We start from the raw sequence: 21,751 nt of genomic DNA, 5'->3' as shown, positions 1-21,751 counted from the left end.
TGTGGCACAATAAATTTATACATGCTTAAATTGATGTGGTGTTTTCCTTTGATATATCCTACCAACTGTTGTATTAGAAACAAGGGTGTGAACACATCCAAGAGGAATGTGAACACATTGCTTCTATATGCCAACTACTACCATGACAGTGAACTTACATTTCTAAGACTTTTTACTGGACAGACTTTTTGCAATAGGTTTTTAGTTTAATCACCAGGTAAAGAAATATTAAAAATTGTGATTATAATCATAGATACTTGGTTTGAGTTGCTCCGTAGTAAATCCCATGCTTTTGGTTACATTCTGGTTCCAGGTAAAGACTAAAATGAAAGAGACAGAACTCCTGATACTAAATAACCAGTGTACAAAACGTTCCCTTCTAGAGAAGCTTTGACTGTCATAGAGTTGCAGGCAATGAAACCAAGCTTTCAAGTGTTTCTAGGGTTTCTCAAATCTTCTCAGGACAAATAAAATACATGCTCCACAGTGCAGGCAGTGCACACACCCCGTGTGTGCCTCCTTTTATCTCTTTAAAAGAAGTTGAAAGTGGTGCTTTACTCCAGCAATAATCTGTATCAGTTACTCTGAGGAATGGGAGTTACGGACTAGACTGTGATTTTAGGAATTTCTCTGGGAAAAAGAATTGGTGAGTTATCCTACCCCACGACACACTATGTCTCAGATGAAACACTAAGAACTCCCTCCCTGCCTGCTCCTTACTGAGCAGTGAAGGGGGATGATTCAGCATCAAGGGTACACTGCTGACTTCCATGTCAAACAGCAGTGCCAAAGATCTGCTGTTACTTGTTTCTCTCTGCCAGCTTCTTGGCTAAAAGAGCAGTAACTGTTCTTGCTGCACACTTCCTTCAGCACAGCTGAGCTTCGTGTCCAAGAACAGATCCATAGTCTTCTTTATAGAGCATATTCCCAAGCTATTGTTGTGAATCTCCAGGGTTGGAAGGGACCTCTGAAGATCATCCAGTCCAACCCCCCTGCCAGAGCAGGATCACCTAGAGCACATCACACAGGAACGTGTCCAGGAAGGTTCTGAATGTCTCCAGTGAAGGAGCCACCACAACCTCTCTGGGCAGCCTGTCCCAGTGCTCTGAAGCATCAGCATGTGAATTTTGCTAGGGAGTACAGGAATGTAGGAAATGGCTATAACCTTCCTGCAAAAGATTGAGTGCAGTGGAGCTTCATGAACAATTAGGTAACAGTAGGGTCCAACAGCAACAGCCAAAGCAAATTAATTGCTGCAAAGCATGGCCATGCTCCTGGCTGTGCAGTGCCAGCCCCTGCCTCGTGCTAGTCCAGTGCCTGCCTGACTCCTTAGTGAGCCATTCCAGATTGCTAACTGGGATGGAAACCACTTGTGCTTTTTCATTGAACAGGTTTTCTGCTCCTCAGTGGACTGAAACTGCTCAGCAAAGGATGAGCTTGTTGCTAGGGTCTGGCACATGTGAAGTCAGGAGAGGCTGGCTGGCAGAGGGGAGAACGGGCCTGCCTCACTTCAGCTGCACTCAGTTGTGTCGCTGAGCCTGCCTCATCTATTTGCACCTTCAGCAGGGGAATAAAAAGTCCTGTTTTTAAGAAGGCTTGGGAATGAAGGCTGTGCTGAGAAATCTGACTGGTGTAAATCTACTGATGTGCGAATTAATTCCTTAGTTCATGTCTGTTAATTTCTGCTGCTTGTTGTTCTTTTTTTGCTGATAAAACAGGGTCCCACCTTCCCCACAGATGGCTAGTGTGTATGAGCCATACCACTCGTTGAGAACAGCAGGCTATCTGAAGCTACAAACCCTGAGGAGTTTTTAGTCCTGTTTTACCATTACCCAATAGAATTCAAGCACTCTAAAGGCTGATGGTTGCCCTGTGAAAGAAAGGGGTAATTTGGCAAAGTCAAGAAGAAATAAAAATCCTCTCTTGGAGCTGGAAAATGCATTCATGTAGAAGAAGCACTTCAAAAGTCTTCTGCCAGTGGGATGTTTTAAAATCCCCCACAAAAAATGCCAGGTATTAGGGACTTTCCTAGCATTTCCAGATACTATTAATATGCAAACCTTTTCAAAACTTTTCTTTCTTTCTTTTTCTTTTTTTTTTCATGAAGAAAAAAACATTTGAATCATGAAATGAAGTGGAAATTCATCTCTCTGTCTCTCTCTCCTAAAGCTCTAGTAATAAGCTGCATCTGTACTGATTCCTGTACTTCTGCTTGTCTGATGCTTGTTCAACTTCACACGATTCAGCATTCCCTTATTATCTGTCTACTGCCAACATTTGCTGTTCTGCACTTCCATTTGGTCTTTTGTTGAGGGCAGAATTTGCTTAAGATGACCTTAGATTCTGGTTGATTGATATAAAAATATTTCCTATCATTTAAATAGTAGTATAGATTGGAAAATAAAGGAAATTTAACCAAAAACAAGCTTGAGAATGGGGAAATCTAGCTCACTGTGATGTGAGCACTGGCAGCCAGGAAAGGAGGAAGGGTGTGGATTCTGTAGTTATGCAAAATTGTATTATTAAGTTTAGATGTTTATAAAGAAAACTTATAATTGTCTTTTAATAAATTCCAGCAAAGAGAAACTGAGGATTGTTTTTTAATCAGAAGTTTCAAATGGAAACATTAGTCTTATCTACTAATATTTCTGTAATTCTGTTCTTAGAGATTTTCTTTCTCCTCTCTTCTGTTTTGATGAGGTCTTCCATATCATGATTTATAACATACAACAAGTGATTTTATTTGGACTGGTGTCTTCTCAACAACTGCTAGCATAACCAAATGAGGGAAATTAAGCTTTTGTTCTGAAAAGATGAAAATTTTCTCTGAATGCTGATGTTTCCTCAGTAGAAAAACCTTCCTACCAGCACCCAGCATGAGCTCTTTCTGCTTCAGAGACATTGGCTGTGATAGCATCTTAATAGATCAGGAACTAAAACAGAGGCATTTCTGCATTACACAATTCATACATGATAGTATGCAGAGTTTAGACTCCTTAGCCAAATTTTAAAACAGCTTGAACTATTTGGGATATGTTAATATGCATGAAACAATGGCTGGAGAAATACAAGATTTAATGCTGTTTAAAACACTTATGACTTGTTAAAATAAATGAGCTTTTAAAAAGAATACCAAAGAGCTGTCTGTTTTAGTGCCTGAAATGTACTGCTTTTCCTGAGATGGACTAAGAAATCTAGAGCAGAAATTCATTCTCTTGCTCTTCTCTTCTTCCTTTTTTTTTTTTTTTTTTTAAATTTTCCAAAATTTAGCTTATTTTCCTGTGGGCAGCTCCATCACAAAGTAATAGAAACTCCAACCACAGCAATGCTGGCCAGCTTTCTATTCATGTGTCAAAGGTCCCTCTATAGTGTGTAGACCTAGGAGTGAATGCTATATATGCACCAAGTAGTGCATATATCTTGACTCTGTTTTCAGTGATTAAAGTAGAGGATTAGGGATTAGTGATTGTTGGTCTCTATAATGTAGAAGAATGTGCCCTGCAACCTTTAGAAAGTCAGCCAGGGTTTCACCTGGTTATCTCCTGGTTTTTCAAGGTGACCTTAAAAGGACTTGAGTAGGTTTTAGTGCTTTCTAAATCTGAAAAAGTGCTTCAAAATTGGGTTGGTTTTCTCCTCCCACTTTTTTTTTTGTGTGTGTGGCTGTGTTTAACAATCAAAAACATCAGCTGTATTTTTTCTTGGCTGTGCTAAAAAAAAAAACCAACCTACAAACTAAACCTGCTTGAACCTTTTAATTATATAGACTAGGAGCTTTACTGGAGGCATGCAACAGTTAACTAGTATGACTGTTGATGTATTTGTTGGAGTTGAATGTATAATTAAATAAGTTGATGGAAGGGAGGTGGGACACAGAGATAGGAAACACATTTACGGAGTCAAGCAAAAATACGTTTCCTTCCCTGTTGCTCACTTGTGATACACTTATTGATGCAGTCGGATATTCTGCATCTTTTTAGATAAACAGATATTCTATCTTTCATGGAATTAAAAAATAGGGAGAAAAAACCCTCTTGTCTGTCATTTTATTTTTGAAAGAAAAACAACTTTAATATAGTTGTGTATCTCAAAGAAATGTGTGGGTGGGAAGGCATAACCATACACACTTATTTCCCATTTTCACCTTCAAATATGGCAAACAAGATTTTTGTCTTGATTTGTTTCCTCCTTTTGTTTATGCATCTGGGCAGAAAGTCTAATGAAGACAGTGCTAGGATACACAGAAGGTGTCAGTCCTTGTGTTACCTTGGTATAGGTAAAGCGTATTTGGAACTTTTTTTGGAAGCCTGTATTCAAAGAGGCAATATTCATGCTGAAAAATGTTTTCTACTAGAACGATGGCTCTGTATTATCTAGGTCTTTAGGAGGAAGTCCTTGTGACACTATCTATTTAGACTGCTCTTGTTAGACTTTTATTTTTAGATTTCCCCTTCCCCCTCTCAAAATACATGAGAATTTCAAGGCAACCTCATTGTTTTAGATGACTTCTATGATGTGTGGGGAAGTCCTAACACACAGGTCTGTAGTGGCGTAGTTCTGCTTTTCTGGTATTTTACAATGTGTAACTTCCAAAGAATAGTACATCCTTTTAGGGCATGTGCAACCAAATTGCAATAGGCAAAGCTGTAGAAGCACAGTAAATGAGCTGTGAAGACAGGTATTTTTCTCCATCCCATAGTTTGCCCCGAGATTCCACTGTTGTACTGCCTCCCAGAAGACAATAAAACCAATCAAGGAACATTCTATAGAAGCAGCAGGTTCCTAAGCAGATAGGGTGATACACAGTTACAGAAAATATGTCTGTAGATCTCATCTGTGAGATGTGGGGGGGTGAATAATGTAGTGATTCTCCTTATTTAAATGAGATTTATTCAGAATTAACAAAAGTACAGTGTTTCCTATGAAAAAGGGTGACACAGCATCTCCCCTCCATCTTCTGGACAAAAAGACCTGAGTACCATTAACTAATCTCTTGGGAAGATGTTTGCAACTAGGCCCTTAATACTCCTGAATGAACGAAGGTCACAAGAGGTTGTTCAGTTTGTTTGCGTGTATTTTTACTTCTGTTTGCAAGTTAGCTGTTACTCATTCTACAAAGACATTTATAAACTTCTAAAGTTGCATTCTTTAAATAAATTAGTAGGAACTAAAAACTATTTTTCTTCTAATAAACAACCTCATTTTTGTTCAATCATTTAAAAAAATCTTTACAAGGTGATGTGCAGTCGCCAGCCAGTGATCACTGTGCAAGGTTTCCCATTTGTACACCAACATTTTTTGTCAACAGCTTTGATGTTGAACTGGAAAACTCACTGGGGCAAGATGCTAATATGAAAAATCAACCTGAATTGTATTGGACTGCAGAACACACTGGTTCAAAACACATTTCCTGCAACAGTTTGTTTCATTGTTGATCTGGCAGGTTATGTAAGCACTAAATATATGTAAATAACATTTTGAAATGGATCTTCTGTGGTGTATTAGAAACTTTCTCTGTTTTGTTCCATTCTCACCCTGTTGTTAAGCTTTGACAGGAAACTGCAACTTAAATAATGGCTAGGTTTCCAGTTTTGCAACTGCTTCTCAGCACAGTGTTTATTAGAGTTGTTTGTTAAGTACCAACTGGAATGTCCTATTTCAGACCTATTGCTATTTTGTCTGTTTTCTTTGATGTACTGAAATAAATGATCAGGAGGTATTTAGAAGACATGTAGATGTTTAGGGACATGGTGTAGCACAGGACTCCACAGACCTAGGTTAATGGCTGGACTCGATGTTAAAAGTCTCTTCCAACCAGCCTGATTCTGTGACCTTGGGATCCCCTCATGCATGTACCTTTGCTTGTGTAAACAGTGACCTGAACTAAAAAAACCTTATATGTTCATTTTAGTTCAATCTGGAAAAGCGCAAAGACCTTCAGTTCTATTACAGAAGGAAAGAAGCTGGGCAGTACAGCCAAGAACCTGAAACAGAATCAGGAACACCCTACTCTGCTACTGTTTTAAGTAGCATGGTGTAAAGTAAGTTGCTATTTGTTGGTACTACTTAGAAACAGGGTGAGTTTTATATGGAAAGAAGTGCCATAATGTAAATACATGTTGATTAAGATGACAAAAGATACTTTTGGATGCTATTCCAGATCTTCCCATAAAAAAGCAGGGCTGTGTAGAGAAAGAAATGTATTCTTTCCTAGCTCCATAGTATAACTATAGTGCTTCCAAAAGCTCATTTAGTTATAACTGGTTGATGTGAATCAGCAAATCTGGTGATTCTGTCTGACCCCTCTCTCCCGTTTTAAGCACACCCCTATGTGCTAATGTGCAGGCAGACCTGCTCATTCAGGCAGAATCCCCATTGCCCTCCCTTCATCTTAGGCTCTAGCAGGGCCAGTGAGTGGGTAAAGTTCACTACTACCTGAGGATCTGCTCTATTAAATGAATACCATAAATATACATAATTTACAGCAAATTGTTCCCCAGAGCACACAGAATACTCATTAACTCAGGCTTCAATGGTAAATGAGCAAAGCAGCCCTCCTCCTTATTCCTGAAATCTGTTATTTCACTTTTATAATGGAAGATGTATGTAATCAGATTTTCCCCCGAATACCGTAAGCAGCGCAGTGACACGGATGCACCTTGCCATTAATGAGAAGGGATTGTTTTCAAAAGTTATCTTGAGACTAGAGCATAAATAAGAGATACAGTTATGAGTAGGACGATGCTGGGAATTTCTGCTTTTTCCTGATGCAGTTGTCATGCACCCATTGCAGCATGCAGCACAGTTCCTGGGACCTCAGCTGAGCCCACGTGTGGGCTGGGCTGCGTCCCATGGAGCTGCACCTCACCTAGTAGGTACCTGCTGAATGCTCCAGCTTGGAGTGGGGAGGAGGGCAAGAACATCCCTGAGATGAGCATGACTGGATTACTCAGAGACCCAGAGGCAAGTGCCTGCCAGCACCATTCCCAAACAGAGTGGTGGGACTGGGGTATGGTGGCCATCTCTGATTCCCAGGGTACTCTGAGCCTCCCCTGTCTTGGCTGCTCCCCTGGTGCACTGCAGCCTGGCTTCTCTCCCCTAACCAAAGATTTTGGCATTTGAGTTAGTAACCTGGTCAGTGTTTGTCTTACAGGAGTGTCTTTGTATTTCACCAGTTGTCTTTGTGTTGGGATTTTTTGTTTTCCAATCATGTCCTAAAGAACAGGAGCTTACATCAGAGACAGTTAAAAACATTCCTTCTGAAAACTAAGATGTAATTGTTCATGGGTTAAGGTCACATAGACCGTTGTATCTGCAATTTGGTTCCTAGAAGTGCTGGGCAGCTCATCTGAGCTTATCATCTGCCATTAACATTTTGTTGTCATGGCAACAGCACCAACCATCTCCTTGTGACTAATCTGCTTGGCTTTTCTCCATCTAGGCTTTAAGCAGCAGAAAAAACCTCATAGTCGCCCTCCTTCTTTTCCCCCACTGCCTCTCCAAAAACTTTCTCTCTTCATCCCTTTCCAGAACCACGGCTGGGGGGAGCTGGAGTTCTGTAGGAAGGTGGACAGAGAATTTAACCTCCTCAGGCGACTGTGCTGTACTGTCTCTCACCGAAAAGCACAGCAGCAAAAGGCTGCTCTGCCATAAAAATGAAGCCGATTTACTGACTAGAGAAGTAGTAATAATGTAAGAATTAAACATAAAGGATTTTAACCTAAGATGTTGACTCTGGTTTTAATATAACATGTGCATTTACACCAGATTAGTGTCAAGAAAGGATGTTTCCATGAAAGCAAGGCATAGATACCGAAGCAAATTACTGAGAGCTGGCAGTAACCTCAGCTGCTTAGCAAAGTTTCTCAGCACTTTGTCAAATTGCAGGTTTCCTAGTCAATGTTTCGTTTTGCCTCAAGATAATTTTGGAAATGTCTGCAGTCTGAGCAGAAATGTCACGTTCCTTAGTTCTCTCTCTAATGGTGAGAGAACAGGGATGGTCCCTGTGGCCTAAAAGCAAAGGTGCCAGGCAGACCTGTCTTCCTGCCAAGACTTCTACTCTTTGCCCTTCATAATGATTGCCCAAAGCTTTATATTGTAAGCATGAGGCAGGCAAGTTCTTACTTCTCTCACTATTGTTATATTCAAGGAGCAAATAATATGTTTACATAAAGATGTTTCAGGTGAAACTCAGAATAGAACATTTTCTCCATTTTATAACAAAAAGTGAATCCCAGGGAGGTCTTTCAGATGGGCTGTGCTTGGATGTGGTGGTGGCGGCGTAATTATCTCTAAATAGCACCAGGAATCTTGATCCTAACAAGTCCTTTGTTGTAAAGCAAACAGCTTTATGAGCCATTTGCAAAGTGTGCATTGCTTCCTCTTCTAAGGCTGTTCTTCATTAATGATCTAGTTGTATTTCTAATTAAATTTGAGTCTATTATTTTGCCTTTTGTCAAATATTACAGATTGCTTTTGAATGACTTGTGTGTGTTCTGAAATGAGAAATGCTGGTTTCTACTATTATCTTGTATGACAAGTATTAATATTGTAACACAACTTGGCTCAAAATAATGAACAAACACTGCGCTCAGATAACGTACTGAGGTTGAACAGCCGTGTGTGTGCATGCATGCTGCACAGGTATGTCTGTGTGTGTGGTATAGAGGGGAAGGAAGAGGAGTGAACTGTGAAATTTCAAAGAAGTGCTTGTGTTAGAGAGCACAGCAGAGATAAAGGTGGGCTCATGGTAACTAACCTTCAGAGAAAATCAAACCGACGCCGTTCGCAGAGTCACCAGAAATAAAACTGCAGCTTCCTCTCGTATTTTAGGAGCCCAGTCTTTCCTCCTTCAAAGTCAGTGAAAAATCTTGCTACTTTTTACAGTTTACCCTCCCAGTCTCCCTTTCCTCTAGGTGGTATGTTGGGATTATATGTCAGTCACCTTTTTCTGGTGTTGTCCCAGATACGTCTGTCACAAACTAGCTCATAGTGCAAGGATCAGATATCTGCAAGCACATCCAGCTGTAGGTGGGGGGACAAATGCCCAGTTCCAAACTTCTCACGTTTTCAGCAATAAAATACAATCAGTAATGCATTAAAAAAAAATACAGAATTTGCCTATTCAAATTTAGGACATTACAGCCCATACTGTCCACACTATGTCATGTACAGCTCATAGGCCATTAATAATAGTTGACAGTTAATAGCAAGGATAGGATGACAGTGGGTTACAACTACCATAGCACTTTTTTCCTGATGTGCTTACCTACCCAATACAGAAATAATTTTAATAGTTGAACTTAGGAGAATGCCTATGCAGCTCTATAGAGCATGCAGCCTATAAATGCATTTATGTTCTAAAAATTGTAAGTTGTAACATAGTATTTTATACAGAAATCCAAAATACCTCTGTCACAGACTTCTTAAGACTTAGTTTTAAGACATAGTTTAAGACATAGTTTCAGTTATTTGCCTTATAAAAAACAACCCCTAAAAAAAAAAACAGCCCATTGCAAGAGTCCAGTCCTACTCCTGTCTGTAGAAACTATTTTGGAAATCAGAATAGACTGTGGATGATAGTGCTAAAGGTCATAAGAAATCAGGAAAAGCTCTAATAGTGAAAGTGATATTCAGTATCTGGTGGTTTTTGTAATGTGTATTTTGAAACTCATGGAGTAGCTTTTTTTTATCTAAATACAGGTTATCTGCTGTCTTCATGTAATGGTGAAAGGCCAGCATTATTAGTGTTGGAGAGAGCTGTTACTTTTTTTTTTTTTTTTGCTCAGCTGGTACCATTCTACTGCAAATCTCAAGACTGAGATCCTTCTTAATAAGTGGTATAATTCCAGCATCACACACATCCTCTCAAGAAGTTCATAACGCTTTAGACTGCAAACCTTCAGACCTTTGCAACCCCAGGGAGCAGAGGGACCTTGCTGCTTGGGAAAGCTTGCTAAGTCAGGGCCTGAGTGCTACAGGGCAATAAAGAAAACAAGTTAGTGCATGTTGTGACTTGTGTGGCATTGCTTTTCAGAGCCAGCAATCAAGTGAAATGATGGGTTAGGCTGCTCCACATGGTCCTTTACTGTTGCTTTATCTAGAGAAGGAAAAGACCAGCCAGGTTCTGGTGCTGCTGCTGTAACTAGAGTATTGTAACTGTTCAGCTCTCTGTACAGCTGTGATGAGTAGGCCTGAGTGTTTTGGCTTGTACTTGAATCATGACTCAGATCCTTGCACCCAAGAAATCACTTAATCAGAAATTGTTAAAAACTCCCCTTCTCCTGCTTCTCTGGAATAAGCCTCCTTTGCTCTTGTGCTCTTCCAGAACACACCAGGACTTAAAGGAAACGTTTTTCTTTCTGGCCATTTTCTTCATAGCCAGTGTCATACCCAAATGATTCATGCCTGTACAGTATTTGAATGCACACAGATACCTAGTTGCAAAAAAAACCCCAACAAACCAAGTTCTGTTGCAAATGAGGTCTTGTTTGACTCTTTTGACCTGGCAGACAGACAAACAATTCTCCCCTCTGTCATTACACTAAGGAGTGTAAACAAAACAAATTCAAACAAAAGAAAAACTTAATCTAAATGTAAAAAACAACACAAAGCATCTGGCAAAACAACCCTCTTTAGCTATGGATTGGAAGCCACAAAGTGGAAAAGGAATTTTACACAGACTGGGATTGTAAATACAATCCCTAGGATTTGGGGAGGTGACTGAATCTCCATCCCTGGAGGTGTTTAAAAGCCATATACATGTGGTGCTTAGGAACATGGTTTTACTGAACGTGGTAGAGTTAGGTTAACGGTTGGTAGAATTAGGTTATGGTTAGACTTGATGATCTTAAAGGTATTTTCCAACCAGAATGATTCTGTGAAAACTCAACTGTGTGTGTCCAAAGCTTGATTACTTGTCTTGGTGTGCCAAATTTCACAGAGCATGCAGACCTGCCACTTCAAGTTTTGGTAGAAATTTTAGAATAAAATGAACAGTGTGAAGAGAAGAAGTAACAGTAAGGGACATTAATTTTGTAGAGCTTGTATGTAAATACATATACCAGTCCTGCTGCATGTGCACATTGTGATGGTGTAGTCATAAATGCACCATGTTTTAAGCCAGGAATACATGAATTCAACTGCTTGTTTCAGTGCTCTGAAATGCTCTTTCCATGTGTATGCTACTGTGGGAGAATACCTTTACTAAGGTGATAAAGCTCTGTCTCAGCCCTTCTGTGGTAAAGTGTACCGAGACCATGACAGAAATAACAGGATTAACCTTTCTGCAGTTAGTTCCAAATACAGTTAGGTAAATCTGATGTTTGAGCAGTTCTGAAATTATGGATAGTTCTGCTACACACAGTAGAAAATAAACAAAATGCAATTTAATTTTAAGCTGGCTGAGACTGTTTGCATAACACTGTAAGAAAAAAAGGTAGAGGTGGAAATATTGTCACATTTTTAAGCATCCACCACTAGGGATAAAGAATAGAAAGAGAGCCATAAAAAGAACAAAATAATTGGCAAGGTCATGCTCAGATTTTCCATATCGGGGGGTGTATGTGTATCCAATAAAGAAAATGTTTTGCAAGCAATAAAATTGTCATTTAAGTACTGATGTAAAACATCATCAAAGAATAGAAAAAAACCCCAAACTTTCATTAAATTCAGATGCCTTTCTGTTTGGTGCAGAAGATAGATGTCAGGAAGTAGGTGACTAATGAAGTGGAACTCAGTGAGTATCCTTGCCTTAGATAAACAATCATTAGAGAAACATTCAGCTAGTCAAAATAAACATAATTTTGCAGAAACCTAACGGAAAATCCTTTAAGCCATTCATAACAAATAATCCCAGCTAAGCATAAAATAGCAAACATGCTAATGATTTAAAGAGTGTTTTTTTTCAGGGTCCTGCTTTAAGCCCCAGGTATGCACTTTCATTCCATAGTTAAATATCTGCATGCGTCTGAAAGACAGTATTTACATATGTAATAAACATGAACATCTATAAGTACTACACAGTCCTATTTTTAAGAGCTCAGTGAAACAGATACAGAGCTAAGAAGCCGCAGCACTTGTATCTGAGCAGTGTGCACTAAAATGTGAATTATTGTTCCACAATATAAGAAACAGTGGAATTATTATTCTGAATTATGTTGATGAAGGCTTGGTTTTCCCAGAGCTGCTTGGAGTCTACAGTGATCCAGACAGCTCTGAGCTGCTCACAGGAACAAACTGTGTTCAACGGGGGTTGGGCACTACCTTTAGAAACCAGTAAGAGTATGCAATTAGTCATCTGAAGTAATGACCCACCTGCAGTAGCTTCCTGATTCTTTTCAGGTTGTGAATCAAGAGAAGATTCTTCTCCTGTGAAACCCGGTCCAGCTGTTCATCCACTTGTATTATCAAATTCTGTAAAAGGATCATTGCCATTGCTTCATTGTTAGATGCAGCCTCCCTGAAAAATCAATGGATGAGAAGCATGCCTGTTTAAAATGTCATAAGAAGTGTCAATATATCTGTGCAGACAATTATCCATTCAGAAATCTAGGCAGCAAAAAAAAAGGCTTTTAAAATATGGTGACTTGCATATAGTTAATTTGTGAATAATCGATTTAATTATCTTTTTATCTATATTCATATAGACTATAAAGTCAGGGTGGGCAATGGAGTCAGGCAGAGGAGAGGCAATCAGGGTTTTCTATTCTCTGGTCTAGTCAATACTTATATTTTTAGCTCACTTTGCAGAGGAAACAGGGCTGATGCTGACTGTCCCTCTCACTCTGTCAGTCACACAGATATAATTTCTGAATTTGCTGCCCAGTTTCAGCCAAAGTTGACACTGGGCTCAAAATCCAAAATATAGCATGTTCTTACAAACTTCATAAGAAAAGTGGCAGGTTGGTAGAGGAGAGGGATCCAAATTAGTGCCTTCACTGAGGAAAATGGCAGTAATAACTTGCTCCAGGGGGCAACAGCCAGATGGCCAGTCAGCAGATATATATCTTCACACCAGGCACCAGATGAGCCTTTGCCTAGCCAAACTATTTGGGGATACAGGAAGACTCTGAAGCTACTGGTGAAGGGTATGTAGGGGACAACGGACACAAACAGACACAGAAACAGGCTTTACAGGTTCTGCTGTTTATGGAGCAGCTTGACACATGAAGGGCAATAACATTAGTGAGCAAAATAGAGGAAGATAGACTTTGGATTGCATGGCATCCTTGTCCTTGAGACATTCTCTCTCCTTGCACTCCAAATGGCAGGTGCCTGTCTGATATATGCCTGGAAATTCTTGCAAAAAGGAGATTTTAATGTTTCCCATGTTCCCATAGCCCCATAAAATACTGGGTTATAAACTGTAAGGAAAGAATATATTCCTTAGCAGTTGTGTGGTTGTGGTTTTGTTTTTTCGGTTTTTGTTTGTTTGTTTGTTTGTTTCAATAATCTTGTGGATTTAGCTTGAAAAATTGAGATGTCCCTTTCTGATACAAATAATTTAAACTTTCATGGCATTTAATTCCTGTGAATTTGATCCAAATTTGTGCATAAGTTCACATTCCAGACAACAACTCCTGCAAATAGGTGCCTTGTTTCCCAAAATTATATAGCCAACTTTAAGTGCAGTTTTGGACAAATGAATAATTTTATGCTGCAAGAAGTAAATGTCTAACATTTCCCTTGAAAACTAACTTGTATTTATTTTTTCTATGAAAAACCTGTAATACCATTAATTTTCTAGACATTTTAAATATAATTTTGGTTAGGAATAAGTTCAAATGACACCTTGTCTCCAGGCATTCCTTAAATGTAGAGTTTGACAGTTCAACAGACTAAATCCATAAATAGTGAAATACTGTTCTTGGAGTGCAGGTGCCTGCATAGTTCACAAATGAGCACCCTAAAATCAGCCAGATAGGTAAAAAATTGTTCATGACTGAAATAATAAGGAAGGGATAAATGTAATCCTACCAGTCTTGGCCTTCTATCCATTGTGCTAGAAGATGCCGGATTTCCATGGGAAAGTTATCATCATAGAACTGATCTACCTGCTCCAAAAACTTTATTTCCAGTTGTTGAACTTGACTCCATTGGGACATACTGCAAAAGAAAAGATTAAGCATGTTTGCCATTGAAAGAGGAATATGAATTAATAAACCAGAGTGCATAAATTACTTATTTTAATTGTAGTTTTTATTATATACTTAATGTTCTTGTTTATTCTGTCTTCCAAAATGGATGGTACTTGGCTAAAGGTAGTCAGTTTAAGGGAAGAGGGAGAACAGGGAGGAAGTTCTCATTGACAGAAATTCTAGCTCTCACTCTTGAATGGGCACCTCTGTCAATTTCCTTCCTTAATGCAAATGTTTTAGGGTACTTTGTGGTGCTTATAAAGCAGAGAGATTTACACAGTATCTTTTTCAAGACAAGTAGCTTTGTACTCTTCAAATCCGGATGAAACTACTCTTATGAAAGAGTAGTAGAAAGCAATTAATTTGCACTCTTCTTAGTGATTTCATACCACTCAATTTTTTCCTAAAGCCATGATGGTTGTATGTTGCTGTGCTGTTCATAGAGCCCCTCATCTTCTGTTTGGAAAGTACTGTTTGATTTACAATCTAAATTGTTTATCTAGTACACCTTTCTCATTCTTAATTGCCACATAATTCTGAGGTTTGACATTAGAGAAAGAAAAAAAATTTGAAAGTGTAAAGTCATATGAAAACTGTAAGATGAGCAAGAGTAGCGTCACCCAATGACAGGCTGTGATCCTACACCACAGGTCATCTTCCCTTTTGTTAGGATGTTAACGAACATCCTAACACGTTAACAAACTACACAAAATCCAGTCATGGATTAAAGATTGTGCTGCAGTAGGTCAATGTATTACATCTGCTTGAATATTTTTGATGGAATTTTTTACTGAAAAAAGAGGAGAGTTCATAAAACCTGACGTTTTTATAGAATGTTGACCTTTTTATAAACAGCTTTTCTATTTCCGATTCTGAATCATGGTTTCAGAATGTCAGTTTGAAGTAGAGAATACATAATTATTTTAATGCATTTGGGTCTTTCACTTTGCATCTTCTTAAGTCAAGAGGTGGTGGGGGGGGGAAAGATGAAGTAGCTCCAGGTGTAACAGAGTCCTGAGTACTTACTCATGCGAAAGTAAAAGTGACAGATTTTAGTTTCTCCTTAATAAAGGCTGGATGGGATGATTCTGTGTGCAGTATGTGTAACGTCAGTGGAAATGTGTGCTGTGATGTTTCCCTCCTCTTTATTACTTCCATTCACAGAGGAAAAAATATTGCCTGAAAGTGTACTGTGTTGCTTTGAATTGCTGAGACGGTTGTAATGTACAGGAGTGTTTCCCTGTGTTTGTTTCTGTTCAGATAGCTACAAAGAATCACAGGCTTTATTTCCTGAGATACATACAAGGAACCAAATCAGGATGCGTTAGTAACTCATGCTCAGGAAAAATAAAAACAGATTTATAAGCCTGTTCACTTCAGTGGGACTTTGTAATTGCAATTTCTGGTGAATTATGGTGATTGCAATACCCTAAAAAATTAGTAAGAAAAATTGGTATTGTTAGCTAAAGGAAATTTTAAAAAGGATGAAAGATTTTGTCTAGGCTTGCCCCTTAGGCCTTCTGTGTAAGGTGCAGGTACGAAGGCTTGCAAAGCATGTGGGTATGGGTTGTAGATGGGCTTTGTAACGTGCTGGGCACAACATATCCTGGCAGTTGTCCTCCCTTAGTGCAAAGGGAGTCACACAAGGTAAAAAGCTCGGAGAGCTGTGGTTTATTTGGGATTGCCCCTGATGGCAGCTGGCAGGAGCAGGTGACATGTAACAGCCAGGATAATACAGTCAATGGCAATAGTGCTAGTGCAGCTGCTTGATGTCCTGCGTTTATAGAATCAGAGAGAGAATCATTTTGGTTGGAAAAGACCCGTAAGATCACCGAGTCCAGCTGTTAACCCAGCACTGCCAAGGCCACCACCAAACCACATCCTTCAGCACCACAGCTACAGGTCTTTAAATCCCTCCAGGGATGGGGACTCCACCACTGCCCTGGGCAGCCTGGTCCAGTGCCCGAGAACCCTTTCAGGAAAGAAATCTTTACTAATTCCTAACTGAAACCTCCCCTGGCACAACCTGGGGCTGTTTCCTCTTGTTCTATCGCTTGTCACCTGGCAGAAGGGACCAGCCCCACCTGGCTCCATCCTCCTTCCAGGGCGCTGCAGAAAGCTCTCCCCTCCGCCTCCTTTTCTCCGGACGAGGCACCTCCAGGTCCCAAGGCGCTCGCCGAACAGCTGTCGGTTTTTCCCGTGACCCTCTCTCTGGCTCTCCCATCCCCACCGAGCCTTACCTGAGCTTTCTCCCGTCCTCCCGGCAGAGAAGAGCCGCTCCCGGCGCGGGGCCCGCTTGCCTCCGGCCTAGCCCCGCTGCTGCCGCCGGCTCCCTCCGGGCCCCTTCTTTCCTTCCTCCGGGCCCCTTCCTTCCTTCCTTCCCCCGGCTCCCTCCGGGCCCCTTTCCCCGCCGCCGGAGCCTTTATGAGGCGCCCGCCCCCGGGCCTGCCGGCAGCGCCTTCCGGTGCGTCAGGCGGCCCGGCCCGGCCCGGCCCTGCTGCGGGCTGCCCCCCGCGGGCTGCCCCCCGCGTCCCTGGGCTTCGAGGGCTTCCTGGGATGCAGGGGCATCCCTCCGAGAGGGAAGATGGGGTCCCTGCCCTGAGGAGACAGCCGTCCAGCGCCCTATCTGTAAATAAGGTTCTTACTGTCAGGGTTATGGCAGCGTGAGATGTGCTCCAAGTGTGGGGTTTTTTCTTGCAGATGTTATTGGAAACAGGTGTGATGCTACCAAAACCAGAGGGAGTGAAAAATGCTGACTTAGAGAGTCGGAGACTTGGTGGGGAAAGACCTTTAGATGACCAAGCCCAGCGGCTGGCCCGGTGCCGCCAAGGCCGCCACGAGGCCCGCGGCACCACAGCAGCACCTCTTTTACATCCCTCCAGGACGGACGGTGACTCCAGCACTGCCCTGGGCAGCCTGTCCCCCTGCCTAACAGCCCATTCCGTGAAGAATTTTTTCCTAATGCCCAACCTAAACCTCCCCTGGCACAACCTGAGGCCATTTTATCTTGCTCTACTACGACCATTTCAAATCCGTTTTACCTCAGCACGGACCCTGAGCGCGTTGTGGCTCTGGTGTAATGTGAAGCAGCTGTAATCTGCCATAAAACAGATCCTTTTGAGTGACTATTGTTTTATTTGTCATATTTTGTCTTACCAGAAGTCCCAGTCATGGGAGCCCAGTCCCAGGCTGTGCAGACCTGGAGGAAGTGTCATGCTGACAGAACCTGCCAGGGAGCCCACCAGGTGGTTTTACACTCTCTGGACACTGGGAGGGACATGAAGCCTTGTTCAAGAGAAAAAGGCAGGTGCTGGAGATGCAGTTAAGAGGAAGATGCCTGTCCCTGTTGATGTGTAATTATATTTTCCAGATAGACCAGAGGGAGAATTGAAAATGAGGTAAGAAGCTTTGATACATAGGCGTGCATAGGAAGCTATACAGCTGGTTTCTGATTTTGCTGATGGATATCCTGGCCTTTCATTCAAATACATACACTCACACACATTTTATGATCTTTCCACAAGACTGCATACTCTAATTTTGTATATGTGATAAATAGTCTTAGGGATCAACTGGAGTTTGGACAGTTTTTTTTTTCCTGTACCATGTGGTGAATCTTCACCATTTTCTGTGGTAGCTGGTTTTCACAGGGTTTACTGTCTACCAGTAAGTTTGTGCAGGTACCACATCGGGACTTTGAATTAGTAATTTGAGGACACCCAGGAAAGAACATTGACTAGTAATTTGATTTCGTGCTGTCAGCAGGGGGAAGTGTTGCACTGTACTTTGTTCTTTAGCCTTTTAAATAAATACTGGTAACTATTTTTCTTTTTAGATTAAGTACTCTTTTTTTTTAGTATCCTTACGTAACTGTTACCCATAATAAGGAGACAGGTAGTTCATACCATCCCAATAAAATAAGACAGTAACATGTTTCCAATTCCATTTTTGTTTGCTTTTTCTCTGCTTAAGCTAGAAAGGAAGCTGTCATTGCTATTAAGATGATACCATGCTTCCTATTATCTGATGCATATATCTTTCAGGCTTGCTTCAAGAGGCCATGAGAAAAAAGACAGGTGTCATTCCTGAAACTTAGGGTAATCAGAAGCCATTTTCATATGAGGTTCAGAGATCAGTTTCTGGGAAGATGGTTCCTATTCCCCTCTTCTTTCCTCCTCCCACTTTCATGGCAGTAAAGGCTGGGATGGAAAGCAGCTGTGGAACCAGCTGTTGGGGGGGCAGGATGCTGAATATAAGCCATGGCTGTGAAGGCAGAAGAACGGGGATGTGATCTTCATAGCAGGGGTGCAGGAAAATGAGTGTAGTTGTTTGTGACATTACAGTGAATCAGGGGGAGCTCTGGGGCTTTACAGAAGCTTGCTGAAGACTGTGAAAGTACAGTCTACTCAGAGGAGGGCAATAAAGAGGCTTTTGGTCCTAGGGTGTTAGAGTTGGGTGGTTGAAGAGGCTGAGGCATGGCTGAATGTGGAAAAGCCTGAGGTGTGTGTGGAGAGATAAGGCAGCCTGAGTGGGAGGGATGTTTGAGGAGCACAGGAGGGAGAGAGGATCATGTGGAGCCACAGAGCTTGCTGTCAGGCTGGTGAGGGCTTAGAGGTTCCCTTCTGAGACTAGAGGGATGGCTCAGCTCTGTGGTCTTGGAAGAAGGATCAGTGGAGTGTGTTTGCACACCATTAAAGATGGGATGATGTTTGGAGATGTGAGGGAAACTACTTTGGAGCAGGACCGAGATGAGAAGAAAGAGGTGATCTAGGTCAGTTCAAGGAAGCTATGGAGCAGAGCTATGTGGATCCTGGAGGAGATGGCTCAAGGCATGCAGTGATTACTGATGAGCTAACACATGAGGAGGGTGTGAAGGAGGCAGCTACATGGGCTGTAAGCAGAAGCTCAGGAGCAAGGACTTGTGGCTCACACTTGATGGAAGAGTTCAGTGAGACACACTGGCAAGGCAGGACAGGCTGAAACAATGCTTGTGAAGTGGAGGGCAGGGAAGAGCCTAAGGCAGCCCACGAAGGGGAATGGGCTTTTTCAGCTACACTGAATCACAGTAGTACAATGAAGGCACAGGCTGCAGCCCTGGAGAGCATGGACAGTTACAGGCCAGAAAAGGTTCAAGCCTCTGAATTTGGCAGGTCAGGGTTAATCTTCATTGTGTAACATTCCTTTTCACTTCACCGGTGTTTCAGCACTGGTCAAAGCAGAAGAATAAGAAGCAAGTGTCTAAATTGTGTGGGCTATTTAAGGGGAATAAAAGTCTCAAGTGATGGAGAATGAATTCAGGACACAGCAATCTTCTCATCAAAAGTTCACAAGGTTGTCTCTAGGAACACTGAGCCAATTTATTACTTTGATCTGTCTAACCAACCTGTAATCAATATTATAATCTCTTATGTTTGGCCTGTAGTCATCATACTCCTTGACTAACCTTTAATTAGAGTATGTGTCATCTATATTTTACATAAAGCAGACATTTAGCTTGTACATGCTCTACATGCATTATGTCTTGTATCTGAACTCTTTGTAGCTTTTCTTCTGACATTCAGAACATGGACTTCTGGTCTCCATGAGACTAGTAAACACTGTAATAATGAGAAATTTTCTTGCTGACAGTGTAGTTCCTCCTAGTCAGCACAGCATAAATCAGCAGTTGTACGTGCAAGTCACATCCCTTACTGTCCTTTATTTGGAGAACAAGACAGGAACAGCAGTGTTGTCCTGAAGTTACGTGTTATAACAAGTTGTTTATGAATACTGGAAAGAACTCTTAGCTCTGTTTTTCTGTGTAGCTAAAAGAAAGATTGTTATGCTTAGAAAAGATGGAGGGTTCTTTGCTGTTTGGTTGTTCTCAGTTGCTGAAAAGCTTACTGTTTTCCCTCTTCCAGTAATGAATGAACGTATATGTAGAAGTGTTTACATTCAAAGTAAAGACACGTATTCTCACCCAAATTCAAGATGATATTGGCTAGAAAAAGTAATTAACAAAGTAATTAATGTGCCATTTAGACAAATGAGAAATTATGGAAAATGAAGTTTTTTTCCTCCTAAGTTGGGCTCAGATCTCTGCTCGTGGCTGTGTGGCTTTTTGACACTGCAGTCTCTAGCTTTGCATTTTTGGCAGGTGCTGGTAGGGTGACCACTCAGCAATGCAGGAGCAGGTCAGAAAGAGTGCCCTGTAGGCTGAGGAACTTCCCTTCTCAGGCTTTTTTTGCTAAGGCTTGTGTTTGTGCCCAGACCCCTTCAGCCCTAATGGAGGGACTATGCCCATCCCTGCCACTGGGAAGGGGATGTTCTGCACTGGTTTGTAGCAAGATCCAAGTGACAAGTTCTTCTGCCAAGCTGGGGCATCAGGAGTTCTCTTTGTTTACTGTTACATTTGAATAGCAAGGTATGTTGCTTTGAGGCATGTCTTATTTATCTATTTACCTCTTGATGTCATATTTGCAGTTATGCACTGGGTGGTTTAATGTGTATCCTGGGAAAATTTGGAGGCATTTGCTTTCATGAGGAAAGATTTGGATATTCTTGTGATTTTTTTATTATTTTTTTTTCTGCAGATGAGGTACTCCTCTAAGGAGAAAGAAGCCTGTGCATCTCTTGCTGAACTTAAGGCAAATGCCACTTGAGGTCCTACAGTCACTATGCAAACTAACACTCTGATGAAGTGAAGGTAGGAAAAAATTATTGGAGAGGCCTCAGTTCCACCTGAATGCAAATCTGTTTATGGAAGGGGCACATGTGGAGAAACTGAGGAAGCATGGAAAGAAGTGAGGGCAAAGAAGAGCAAGGAACAGGAAATGAAGTCGGGGGGGGGGGTTTATTAATTACCTTGTAGTGTAAAGGAAAATTCTTTTCGATAATGAAAAATTGTGTATGTGGAATATAATTGTAGATCTGCTTTGCCTTGTCTCTCCTCCAGTAACTATTTTTTTCAGTAATTTTCATTTCTTGATATATATGATTGCTTTAACCCTTCCACTTCCTAAATGCTATAATGCAAATTTAAGTTTTACTTTCTCTGAGTTACTTTAGAGTCAGGTTTCCTGTTTTGTTTGTAGTTATCTAGATTATTAGGAGTGCTAGTAGTGCTATTTTAATAGGCTTTTCCACTCGGTGTAGTCTGTGAGTGCTAAGAAGGCTTTTTCTTACTTCATACAACAGCTTCCCTCTCAATTGGTAATTATCACCTTTTGTTTGCATAGAAGCTGAGGTCTTTGTGATCAGTGCTTCCAAAGTAGAGTGTGAGAAAGGAATACAAAGTCAGTGTGATTTGGAGAATGCTGTGGTTTTGTATATGTATTCCTGTGAGGTACAGCTGGGAGGGCAAAACAGAGACTCTTGTTGATGCAACTTGCTTAGTATGTAGGGCTGGATGAGAGAAAAGAGAATTTTTCAGTAAGCTGACTTGGGATTTGTGCTGTCAATAGTTGCTTAAGTTCTTACTGTCTTCTTTGCCTGGGATCAAGATGACTATGCATAATGGTAATTTCTGAGCATACTTCAGAATATTTTCATTTTGTAGCCTCTTAGGTCCTTAGAGGAGCCCTTGAGTTGATTAAGCTTGCTAGTATATGCTAATTGCAGAAACCAGTTTGATGCTG

General features: G+C 41.0%; 1 protein-coding gene across 2 annotated transcripts in view; it reads right to left on the bottom strand.

Annotated features, from left to right (window-relative positions):
• STAT4 (signal transducer and activator of transcription 4) overlaps positions 1-16,430 on the bottom strand; it is a 42,261-nt gene extending 25,831 nt beyond the window's left edge. For both annotated transcript variants that reach the window (XM_051623932.1, XM_051623934.1), the window contains exons 1-3: positions 16,376-16,430; positions 13,975-14,103; positions 12,313-12,457 (exon numbers count right to left, since the gene is read on the bottom strand). In XM_051623932.1, coding sequence (XP_051479892.1) covers positions 12,313-12,457; positions 13,975-14,102 — 273 coding nt within the window. In that variant the 5' untranslated portion in view covers position 14,103; positions 16,376-16,430. The remainder of the gene's footprint in view (positions 1-12,312; positions 12,458-13,974; positions 14,104-16,375) is intronic.
• Positions 16,431-21,751: the final 5,321 nt, after the last annotated feature.

This window comes from Apus apus, chromosome 6, assembly GCF_020740795.1.
Source record: "Apus apus isolate bApuApu2 chromosome 6, bApuApu2.pri.cur, whole genome shotgun sequence".
Taxonomy (NCBI): Eukaryota; Metazoa; Chordata; class Aves; order Apodiformes; family Apodidae; genus Apus; species Apus apus.
The sequence above is the reverse complement of the archived record's forward strand: the minus strand, read 5'-3'. Positions and strand labels throughout refer to the sequence as shown.